This window comes from Tachypleus tridentatus, chromosome 12, assembly GCF_004210375.1.
Source record: "Tachypleus tridentatus isolate NWPU-2018 chromosome 12, ASM421037v1, whole genome shotgun sequence".
Classification (NCBI taxonomy): Eukaryota; Metazoa; Arthropoda; class Merostomata; order Xiphosura; family Limulidae; genus Tachypleus; species Tachypleus tridentatus.
The window spans coordinates 17645313-17658589 of NC_134836.1; the positions used below are offsets into that span (position 1 = coordinate 17645313).

General features: G+C 34.7%; 1 protein-coding gene across 19 annotated transcripts in view; it reads right to left on the minus strand.

The window, feature by feature from the left end:
- The window catches only part of LOC143235028 (xylosyl- and glucuronyltransferase LARGE2s-like), a 98365-nt gene that overhangs the window by 25874 nt on the left and 59214 nt on the right, over positions 1-13277 (minus strand). For all 19 annotated transcript variants that reach the window (XM_076472748.1, XM_076472761.1, XM_076472755.1 and 16 more), the window contains 3 exons: positions 10809-10940; positions 3174-3269; positions 1054-1083 (listed from right to left, as the gene is read on the minus strand). In XM_076472748.1, the coding sequence (XP_076328863.1) occupies positions 1054-1083; positions 3174-3269; positions 10809-10940 (258 nt within the window). The remainder of the gene's footprint in view (positions 1-1053; positions 1084-3173; positions 3270-10808; positions 10941-13277) is intronic.

Below are 13277 nucleotides of genomic sequence, written 5' to 3' on the forward strand. Positions count from 1 at the left end.
AAAAATTACATAAAAAACAACTCATTTCAGTTTGAGGCCATTTGTACACAGATGCTATGCATCAATAACTACTTTTTCCTCACTGTGTTGGTTATTCAAATGTAATTCATGCAGCTTTCAAATATGCACTTTATATGACGAGAAATACAATTCGCACTAAAATATAATGTCCAAAAACTACTATAATTTATCTAGTTTTCTAACTTAGCTATAATTTGGTTAAAAAATTACATTACCTCTCATACCAAAGACTTTACTCAACACCTTTCAAGCCTTTCTACTGTCTTTAACCACTAAGAATAAGCAGATTAACTTAAGATTTCTGTACATTACAATATCCTATTTCTATTGGTTATAGGTATGTTCATTGGGCAGGTAGGTATGGCTGAATAATTTGTATGAGATGTATAAAAAGACAGTGAATTTTACAAATATTTTATTTTATTTCAAAGCCACACAATAAGCTAAGCTTTCTCAATCAAGGGAAAGTGAGCCCTAGATTGTTGCACTGAAAGTCTAAACTCATTGCAAACTCAACTGCAGACATAAATTTATTAATACCTCAGCAAAGTAAGAAAGTAGGAGGTTCAAATTTTATATTATTCCTTGTCAATAGGTATAGTTTGTGACTGTAATTGGTCAGGCTGTATAGAATGTTTAGTTATAAAATTCAAGTGGAAAAGATCACAGAATGGTTGTGTCATATGAAAAAAGTAAAAATTTGGATTTTTTTTATTCTAGATATTTCCTTTTGTAATTAAGAAAGTAAAACTTAGATAATATAAAACTTTCAATTATAAATAATTTTTAATACCAAGTTTACTTATGTACTTTGATAATAAAGCTATTTAACATTTTAGACAGAAATCTGTAAAGTTAACATGCTGAACAAATTGACTGAACTCTTTATGCATAGGGTCAAATGGCTAGTATAAGAAACTTACTAATACATAATGATTGCAATTCATTGGTATTGACAGTAATGTACTCTTTATTTTCTACAGGTTTAACACTAATTCATACAGATGTAATTTATACTTTAAATTAACTGACCTTTAAGTCTTGGACTTCTGTGTAGCACAGCTAGAAAAAGTTAGTATAAACTATTAGATATTTTCTAATAAAAACAATAATAAACTGGAACATATATTGCAACATTTATGTAAAAACTAACACTTCATAATGTTTGCTAAAGTTGACAACAAACGAGTTCCTGCATTATTAAAAAAACTAATTTTTCAGAGAAACTTAGAAATAATCTATTTTAATGTTTTTCTGTTTGACAATTTTGAAAAACTGAGTATTAGTAATTAATAAACTGCATATTTAAATAGGATGACACTGAAACTTAATACTTGATGACATTTTACAAAGAAACTGTTAGTAATTTTAATTTGTCTTAATAAATTATGTAGCATTTAACAAGTATACAAAACTATTAGACAAGTTGACAAGGCCTATATTAAAATCTGATTATAAAAAAAGATTTGCATTCCAGCACACAGTATCTTACAAATGGTGTAATATAGGAAGGTATAGCTACACAAACTGTTAGGAAAACCATGGGGATGCAAATGTCACAGTTACATAGGATGCACATCCTACTATTATATCTACAAAGAGCCACATTCCAGTGTTGCTGTGCACAAGTTGATATAAAAGAACTGAAGAAGCAGACTGCATATAAAGGAAGCACACAAATACTTTCTGAAACTACTGCTAATATTCATGCAATCATGAAATATGGCAGCACAAGTTCACGTGATGTTGCCTGGTGTTTGGATTTGCTCAGTTCAACATTTAGTAAAGTTCTTCGGTCAACTATAAAAATGTTTTTATATACACTCCATCATGTTCTAGAACTGAAGACAAACTTAAACCAGTACACTAATTTTACATTGCAGTTCCTGGAAAGGCTGGTAGTTCTGACCAATGGTCTACAAATATCCTTACACTGATCAAAGGAAAACAAATTGGAAGGGGGGATTAGTGACAGATTCTGTCAGAAATCTAACTCCCTCAATTCAGCAGTACAAAATAAGTGACAGCAGCATACAGCCTTAGTAGCTTGGCCATTCTAAAGACAGGGTGAGCAAGTTTGGTAGCAGTAATTAAATTACTTTATTAAATAAAATAATAACTGGAAACTGTAATTTTGATCAGTATGTTATTTTTATGAAAACTAATTTAACTGTAACTTCAATTATTCGAGTGTTAAAATAATTGAAAATGTTAATAATCAGAAATGGTAATTTCAATTAACTGATTGTTTTTGTGACAAGCAACAATTATAATTTCAATTAATCAACTGTTGGGGTAACCCAACATTGAAATAATCCCAAAAAAATAATTTTAAATTAGTTGATTTAATCATAATTTCAATTAATCATCAGTTGATATGGCAATAATCAATGTTCATACATAATTAAATTCCTATTTTAATGTGCAGTAGAGCAAGTTTAATTGAACTTGGTATCAATTATTTCCAAGTACTTCAATTAAACACATATTGATTACCTTATACATTATTAAAGTCATATACTTTAAACAAATTCTAAAACAATAGCATCTCAAATGGATCTGATTTTGTACTTAAGGAAAATTACATGAAAAAAAAATTAGAATTTTGTTTAAAACTTGTGAAATTTTTATAATAATCACAGTGTAAACTATATATTTTTACTTACAATCACAGATACATAACAGTTTAAGTTCCTATAAACTGTACCTTTAGAGAATAATCACATGCATAAGGACTGAATTTGTTTGTTGCATTTTGTACAAAGTTACTCAAGGTGTATCTGCTCTAGCTATCCATAGGTAATCAGTGATAGATTGGAGAGAAGACAGCTAGTCAACACCACCAATTCTTTTGGCTGCTCTTTACCAATAAATAATTTGCAGGATTGCCTATCACATTATACTGTCTCAGTATTGAAATGACAAGCATGTTCAGCAACAGAAACTGAACTAGCAAACTGCATATTACAAGTCAAACTTCCTAACCACTAGGTCATGTCAGACAATAACTACTGGGCTAATATTGTTACAAAGTTGTTTTTTTGTCATATAAAGAAACAACTAACTAAAAATTCTCAGATTCCTATGCCTTCATTTATTTAGACATTGCAAATATATAATTTATGAAAATGGAATATAATTACTACACTCACCTCACTTAATGTATTATCACTTAACTGGACATTCCACTGGCAAGGAAGACGATAAATTAAGTAAGGATGCTGCTTCAACACAGCATTTATTATATCCTGAAAAAAAAGAAATACCTGATAAATAAAAGCTGTATTATCAATAACTGGAAAAGAGAAATATTAACAATATTTTGTTAAACTGCTGTGATCACTTCATTCCTGATAAATCTTACATTTTTCAAAGAAAAATTATGAAAGGAGTAAACTAAATATTCTAGTAATTCTGATAAAAAATACATGCAAGATGCTGTACAAATAAAGAATTTGTGTCAACTGACAGAAAAACTTATTGTTTCTGCATTAAATACTTAAACTATAACTGAAAGTGTGAAAATCAAATTCATATGATACACAAGGCAGTGTCAAAGCAATACAGAATGCTTATAAAATAAGTATATATTTCAGTAAAAACATCAAAAATGGGAAAACTTCAAACTCTATACAATAGAATGCATACATTCAATGAATACTTATGGAAATGATTCTACATGAGCACCATCAGTATCTCTACAGAGCTTGAATCTGTCAGCACTATTGCAGAACACATTTTGGAGCATTTCAGGGATTGTTTTGTTAGCAGCTGTTATAATATGTTGATGTAGGTCCTGGACATTTTCAACCTTCGTTCAATAGACATTTATTTTGATAAAACCCCATGCATAAATATCCAAGGGTGTCAGATCTAGCGATTGAGCCTCCCAAGTCCTGTTGCTTCCACGTCCGATACACTGATTTGGAAATTGTTCCTTCAGGTTTTCCCGAACAATTGTTGTGTAATGACAAGGTGCTCTATCTTGTTGAAAGTTAATGGACTTCAAAACGCCATCTGAATAAAGCTGTGGTTCAAAAAATTACTAAAACATGTCTAGATAAATAATACCAGCAACTGTAGCTTCAGCAAAGAAAAAGGGTCCATAAATCTTAGCTTTTGTCATACACAACTAGACATTAACTTTAGGAGTATCTCTTTCCCACTGAAAGGAGAAATCAACTGACTTTTCATTAGCCCAAATGCAATAGCTACGACGATGAATCCTTCTATGTGTGAAAAATTGTTTCATCACTAAAGAGAATGTGTTCCATTAAATTTTGTTTGAATGCATTCAACGAGATCTGCACACTTTACTGTGAATAATCCTTTCCATGCAGATCATGTCAACCTGAAGATTACCTTTCTTTTTTAAATGCAATTTCAAAATTTTGTAAACAGGTGAATTCCACTTTTAAATTTAAGCAGTTCACAGATTGTCTTGTCTGTAGGACCAGAGTTCTGAAATTCTCTTTCAATCTCCTATCTTATTTCTTTCCTTTAATACATGGTGTTACAACCATCACACTTTCTTGCACATTCATCTCCATAAATAAAAATCATTAATTTACCTGAATAGATATTTATTTTATAAACATCCTGTACAATTTACCTATATAAACTAAACATTTATACAGTACTAACTAGTTAAAACTTTTTCTTGAATAATCAAGGCAACTGCAAATACTTCTTTATCCCTATTACAAAAGCCCACAAAAAAGGATGTCACATCTTAAGTAATGTGATTCCTTGTGGATGTGGGATCATGTAAAATTTGCATTAGAAGTTTGAAATTCTGTCAACACATGATGCACAGCTCACACTTATCACTCCAATAACAGAAACATTTATTTTGAAAAGAAAAAGCTGCTTTTAAAGTACATTTTTTGTAATATACCAAAATATAATTAAAGCAATACCATTATAGGAATAGTGTTTAATGGAAAACAAACTACTATATTAATACCAAGTTACTTGACTGAAGCCTAACTGACTACTCTGCTCCATCTCTAAGAACACTGAAACAACCTTAGATCAATCTAAGATCATTTTGCCTACCTCCCTCAGGTTTACCATCTTTCATAAAGGCTAGTCTTTTATAAAAAAGTCATTAATACAAAAACCATCATCTTAAAGAACCGAAATTATAATATACTTTTACCTAATTTTTACTGTAAATATCCAATTAAACCCTCCATTTGAGATATTCAAGGTACTTGAAGATAACAGCTATAATTTCAAACAGTTATGTTACTCAAATTCTCAAACAAAGTAGAAATACTGAAAGAAAACTAAATAGAATTTGCTAGATTGTTACATATCTCTCCTGCTATTTGTGTTTACATTTTTAATGCCAAGTTTTGAAAGGCATTTCTATACTGCAATAACTGCAACCACCACTTAATCTCACCAATATTATAAATTGCAGAACAATGTTAAACACAAAAAAAGAGCTTATAAATTTAGTAGATGTGGTAGAATGGTGTTTGAAAATATAAACATACAACCACATTCATATTGTAAACATGTTTAACAACTGCATTATCAAACCTCTGTTCACAAATTTATGTCTTTGTTGTTAGGCTGAAAGCTACATAAAAAGCTATGTATATTGTGCCTATGATGTACCCTGTTTTCAGTATTATAAGACTATATACTTACTGCTAAGTCTCTACTGGGTACTTATGCAAGATTATACTTTTAACCAGCTTTACTGTGGTAAGCTACCTGATCAGCGTGGTGTTACGAATATTCACACATTACACATAGGTTGAGTAATAATACAGTTCCTACAATTACAATTAACAAAGACTATCACAACCTTTACTGATGGAATTTTAATTTCACAGGAATTTGTGCTTATAGTATCATAAAATGAGATTAATGTTACATTTTAGCCTAAGTGCATTATTTAACCCAAACTGGATCCATCAATATTGCAATTAATCCAACTAGTTGGTTAGTTGGCATTTATTGACTCAACAGAACTAGGCTATCTGTTCCAAACAACCCGTAAAAAAAGTAAAATTATTAAAATACATGAGAAGGAATCATGTTAAAACAAAACAAAGTCTAATTTTTGATTTAAAAATTAAATATAATTAAAAAGGCAAATGACCCTTAACAATTTCAAAATACAACTGAGGTGGATAGTGAATAGTAAAAACATGTCTAAAATGGTGCCTTCACTCATGATCATAACAGTAAAATGTGGGCTATTTTGACTAAAGTGTCACATAGACTACATATTGGTGCATCAGTCTATGAAAAAAGAAAACAAAAAAAGAGTTTACAATCTGTGACCAATGCGTAGCCTAGCCAGGACAAGTTCCTCTTTTCACCCTTATGGAAGCAAGATGGCCAGAAAGCAACGAAAGGCTTGATTTGGAAAACCTTGTTATCACGTTTCTCACTCCAAGTCAACTGTCAACTGGCATGGAGCTAAGCCTTGAATGCAAGACCATAGTCCATGTATCGGAAAGGCAGAGCCTTGATAACAACAGAACAGAAGGACTTAGCTGCACATTCAGCAAGCTTTTTCCCATGAATATCAACATTGCCCAGTATACAGAAGAACAGAATAAAAATAGGTGATAAAGAGGAACAGACCAGTTGGTTTTGAATATCAACAAGAAAAGAGTGAGAACTAATGTGAAACAGTTCCAGGACAAGTAGAGAGCTAAGCAAATTGGTATAAATAGTGCAGTTCATGAACTGTATAGCTTCTATATGATCCAGGGCAAAAGAAATGGCATACAGTTTGGGAGTAAACACAGAAACAATAGAGGGATCCTGTATGCATCCAGTGAACTACAGCAAACCATGGAAAAGCCCACAGAGTATCCAGATTTCAAATTATCCATATAAATAGAAATGGAAGGATGGTTCAAAAGATGTTCAGCAAATAGAAAAAGACACTTTCAATCAGGAGTATCTGCCTTTTTCAGATGACTCACAGATAGGTCACATTTGGGGATGGTAAAAAACCTTGATGGGATGGACTGATCAGTGGAGACATCATCATTATCATCATCTAAGAACAAAGATAATTTAGCCAACTGCACTTGGATACAAAGGCCAAAAGGGACAATAGCAAACTATCTATTTTGAAGAAGCATGGCCCACTGAGGAAGGAAAACACAACCCCAAGTGGAATGCTGTGGTAAGGATCAAAGTTTTGCAGCATACAGTTAAGACAGTTGCAAATGGCAGAGGTTCATGAAACTTGATGTACAAAATCTAGTCCAAAGAAGTGTGGAAATCCCGGTGCAGAGCCAAAGTACCAGATGGTGAATGGGGTACATCTTCAAGGCTAACGTCCTAGCAGAGCCAGAGACCATGGACCAATAATTCAATTTCAATCAAGTAAGGGCACGATAAACCTTTAGCATGGAAAACTGATTTACTCCCCAGTAGGCAGAAGAGAGGACACAGAGGATGTTTAGTACCCTTGTACACTTGATGCATAGCTGCTTGATGTGTGGAATGAAAGTGAGTTTATGGTAAAATATAAGCCCCAAGAACTTTGTCTTGAGAACCACAGGAAGCACAACTTTTCAAATAAAGGATCAAGGTTAATACCCCATTGGTGGCAGAAATGTATGAAAATAGTCTTAGAGATTGAGAAGGTAAAATCAATGTAATGCCAGACTGATAAAGAGCAAGCTCGAGTTCAACAGTGTAAAGGGGGCAATCACAGTCATACAAATGATCAGCCCAAATGGAAAGAGGTGATCGCTCTGCCAAAGTCTTGATGGCTAAAAAGGTGGGAAATGAAGCAGAAGTGCTAGACGCTTAAGAAAAGCTTTCGTGAAAAGCATCTGCAATGCTCTGAGCATCAGAAACTACCTGACCATTAGAGAACAAGATCTTGTCCCACATGGCTTTGGAACTGGTGGTTGAAGAGATGCGAGTTGTGAACTTTGTCCAAAATTCCTTCTGGCTTTGATGTCATACCTGCCAAGCATGTGCAAAAGCCCACTGAAAATTAATTTGGTTTAAAAGTGTGGGATACCTATGAAAGGTAACCCAGGCTCCTTTTTAACCTTCTGTGCCATGTGGCAGGCAAGATTCCACCACGGATGAGGATACCATGGAAAACGTGTCACAGTTTTAGGAATACATAGAATAGTTACCTAGATAATACAAGTCAGTCATTGCTGTCATGCAGTAGTTTGTTAATGGCTTACAGATGATAGCAGGACCAGGTTTAGAGAAAGCAGTAAAAGAGGGCCAGTTGGCCTGGTCCAGATTCCACCAAGGCATGTAGCTCAGGTGGCATTGGACACTGCCAGTCTCCCTCAAAATGATCTCTGTCAGCCCACCAAAAAAAATGAGAGAAAAGTGAAGGGGAGCAGATAGAGAGATCAACAGCAGTAAAAGACTGATTAGGTGCATCAAAATAAGTATGAGAACCAGTACTGAAAATAGAAAAGTTGTGATCCAAGAGCATACACTCTACTGAACAACCCCTCCACATCAACATCAGCACCACCCCAAAGGGAATTATGTCCATTAAAGTCCCCCATGATTAAAAAGGGAAAAGGAAACTGTTCAATGAGAGAATCAAGGTCTGACTGATTATAGGTATCTCCAGGACACAAACAGAAAGAACAAACAGTGATGGTATGACTCAAGGAAACAAATGGCTACAGGCTCCAAGGGTGTATCAAGTGGCAAAGACAGGGAGGGCAAGTACTGAATAACCAACAGTACCACACCTCCATGCACTTATCCACCACACAACCCCTCATTTCTGTATAAAGAAAACTGCTGAAAGGTGACTGCATCGGCAAGTTTCAGAAACGTTTCCTGTAAGGAGAGACACACACACACACACACACAATAATAAGAATAAATCAAATGCTTAATGCCACATACATTTGAACAGAACACTTGACAGTTCAATTGTATCAATGTGGCCATTTTCATTTAGGTGACTCTTTCAGTGTACTATCACATCATTTTTCTTTATTAGAAGATCTTTTGACCTCCATGGATTCTGCCCTGGACAGAGTGGGAAGGTCTCTGTACATAGAAGTAGAGTTCAGTGACTGACATTGAGAATGAATAATCATTCAACATCTCACAGCCAAAGAAGATGGGCCCCAGCAAATTCCAGAAGCCGTGGTCAAAGAAAGTGGATCCTAGTCGTCACTGGAAGGATTGGTAGGTACAGAAATTGACTCAATTACTCTCTAAACTCTGGAGGGCTAAAGACTTTTCACATAGTTGGAGAACAACTCTAATGGAGGCACAGAAAGATCTGTCTGCACTCCCACTGTAGCAGTGGAATGGAGTGCAGCAGCATATGTCTGAGATGGAGCTATGGACAGTATCTTTCGAACCTCAGGGTAAGAAGTGTTATGAACCGTATTCAAATGTTGTACCTCTATCTCCTCCACCCACCTAGAGCAAGAACAAAAGTAAAAGGGGTGAGGGCCACTAAAAGTAACACAATGAGGGTTCATTTTGCACTCATAAATATCATGGTCCTTGGCACTGCAACAAGCACATATCAAAGAAAACCATGATGTGATGCCTTCAAGTGATCAAACTGACAGGGTACAGACTATATGGCCATATCTTACAATTTAGATAACCTGCCTTAATAGTGGCAGATGGTCTTGGTGACATAAACATCAAAATTAGGACATTGGTCAGCAGCATAATTCCATCTTTGCAAGTAGAGATACATCTCACTGCAGAAACACCATGGGTAAAGAAATCAGCAAGGATCTCCGACTCGGGGATGGTCTTCAAATCCCTCTCAACAATAAATTCTTGTGATGAATTCAAAGTAGCACAGGGAGTAACCTAAACGGTATATCCCTAATGGTCTTTGAATGCAAGAGGAAACAGTGAATTTTGGAGTAGATATTTCCACCAAGATGTCCCCAGAATGTAGTTTTTTACTGACTTTGCAGAGCCAGCAAATTCCTCTAGCCCTTTCTGAATAAAAAAGGGGAGACATTTGCCTTAAAGGTTTGTCTGATAAAGAATATAATACCAGAAAATGAGGTACAGGTGTTGAAGAAGTTAAAGAATGCTGTTCAGAATCTTCAAGATGTGGTCATTTACCTATGATAATTTTTTTCTATACTATTTTATTTGTATTTAGAGGATCCATAACAAAGGAAGTGCCCACTGACCCCACCTACCATGGAGCCCTATCAGAGGATGCACTGCAATGCCAAATAGGGACACTGCAACAACACCATGGTTTCATGAGCACTATACCAAAACATCAGCATCAGACACAATGTCCACAACACCCATTGAGAATGTCCAACACTTGTATTTGATTGACTCTAGCCCAAGTGGACCAGCTTATTTACCCTGGAGGCCCACCTCAAGGCTGTCCATCTACAGAAATTCAAGATCAAAGTGGTGTGTTAAGGTTGGACTCCTCAAACACCAAAGTCCTCTCCTCCTCTTCATGGGTTGTCATGCAAGGCAAACACATGGGTGGATGCTTAGATCCCAGATGAGGTAAACCAAAAGTACAGAACCTTGTCTGGGAAATTCCCTCACCATTCACAGAAATCCAGTGAGGGATAATCCAAATGAACACTCCTGATATCCACACTTCCTATAAATTCACAGATATACAAACCAGCTAAATGAACTGATGGTATGTATATAATTCAATACTATTATACCAGTAAATCCAGTATAAACGAGAACTGATAGCCTGTTAGATTGTGTACACATGTTAAAACTATGTTCAATGACATAAGGACAAAATAATAAAAATAATAAAGGACATTAATGGACTAAATTCTTACCTGATCAGCAAGTGAAGTGGACAACATGCTCAGCAATTCCTTCTCTGCTATCAGTCTCCACATCTGCATCCATGAGAGCTCTCTTAGTCGCTGAAGATGAAGCAGGATGACACCAGTGTTGAAACCACGACCCTGACCATACAGAAATGTTAAAATCAAACAATGGAATTTACACAAAAATAAGGCATTTATGAAAAGATAATTGACATCTGTTTTCTAAAGTGCAAACATTCTTAATTTTTAACACAAAAAACTTCAACAACTAATTATACTTTCATTTACATTCTGTATTAAAACAAATATCCATATGTGAAACTACACAAAAATTTTAACCATCTGATCATGAGCCATAACTATTGTTTTTATATTAATTTGATTTTGAAGTTACTGAATGTGAGGTTACTATCTATATACAATATACTTGGGTTTAAAATATTATATGTAGAATTTCTTAGAAATTTATATTTTGTTTATGTAATATAAATTATGCAAAACTAATTTTGTAATACAGCCACAATGTGTGTGTGTGTGTGTGTGCTAGCAAAGACCTGCAAAATGCAGCTAAATCACTAGATTTATTCCAACAGTATGTCTTCAAACAAAGGATTTCTAGAATAATGCAAAATAATTCTAAACACAGATACCAAATCTATGAGGTCACTTATCTTAGGCCTAACACATGGAGATCAATTAACAATGTAACTTCTGTATATTTTTTCCCTTAATTTTACTAGGGTTAAACTTTACCATACTTAAAAGTCCTAAAATTATTTGAATGGGTAAATGAAGAAAAACTACTGTAAATGTACAATGTTTCATCAAAATTATGCCATCAGTAGGTACAAGCAGTTTACAGTGGATTCCTTGTCATCAAATTTGCCATACTTAAAACTATCCATGATTAATGTTATTCTGACCTAACAGTAAACCTTTTTAAGTATTTTGATAAGTTTTTAATATGTGGTACAAAATATCTACTAAAGTATATTTACACCCCCTGAAATGAAGTGCACATGCACTTAAGATAGTAAGATATGCACATTTTTCAGGATAGACAATAACTGAATATTATTATAATAGTTTTCTAAATTAAATAACAAAAACTACACAAGAAAACTTTGAAAAAGCTTGTTATTGTGTTGCTCATTCCAGGTTGCCTGCCATCTGGTGTACAGTCTGGATTTGACAACTGGACCATAGTCCATGTATGGAATGGGTACTGGGATGATAGGTCCAGAACAGACAGACTTTGCTGCTCTGTCTGCAAGCTCATTACCACAAACACCAACATGACATGGTATCCAAAAGAATTGGATGGAGACAGATGAAAGAGAAAGATGGGCCAGTTTGTTTTCGATATTGATGAGAAGAGGATGGTGACTATCATGGAGTGATTCCAGGGCCAACAGACAGCTTGTGAGTCCGTAGATATTGTACAGTTTGTATATTGCATTAGTTCAATATGATTTAGGGCAAGAGAGATAGCATACAATTTGGCAGTGAAAACAGAAACTGTAGGGGGGAGTCTGTGTGCCACAATTGAACTGTCACAAACCAAGGCAGAGCCCACTGAGTCACCTGATTTGGAAGCATCTGTATATATATAGGAATGGATGGATCATATGAAAGATATTCAGCAAAGAAAGAGTGATATTTCCAATTGGGTGTATCTGTTTTCCTCACATTACTCAAAGATAGGTTACAATTGGGGACAGTAATTTGCTATGGTGGAATAGGCTGATTTGAAACAACTGCAATGTTATTCAAGGATAAATCCAATTCTTCTAATTGTGCCTGGATACGGAGACTAAAAGGAACAATGGAAAATTTTCTGTTATTAAAAAGTGTGGTCCATTGTGGTTGGAGAACACAACTCCAGGTAGAATGCTGTGGTCAGGATCGAAGTTTGGAAGCATACATAAGAGACAGTTGCAAACGGCGAATATATAGAAGGGGTTGATGAAATTCCACGTACAGACTTTACACGGGAGAAGTATGAAAAGTGCCAATGCAAAGCCAAAGCCCCTGGTGATGGACAGGATCCAACATTTTTAGTGCTGAGGTTCTGGAAGAACCATAAACCACAGATCCATAGTCATGTTTGGATCAAACGAGGGCATGATAAATTTTGAGCTCCACATAAAGTAGAAGAGAGGACATGGAGAATGTTCAATGCTTTTAAACATTTGATACGAAGTTGCTTAATATACAATATAAAATTTAATTTACAATCAAATACAAGACCTAAGAACTTTGCATCAGGGACGACAAGAAGTACAACATCATCAAGACGAAGTTCTGGTTCTGGGTGGATTCCCAGTTTGCAGCAGAAATGTATACAAACGGTTTTAGAGAGTGAAAGTTTAAAACCATTTGCCATGGTCCACTTCAGTATCTGATTGATTACAATTTGTAGCTGCCGTTCAATAAACCTCGCGTTTGATGACTGACATGAGATGTGAAAGTCAT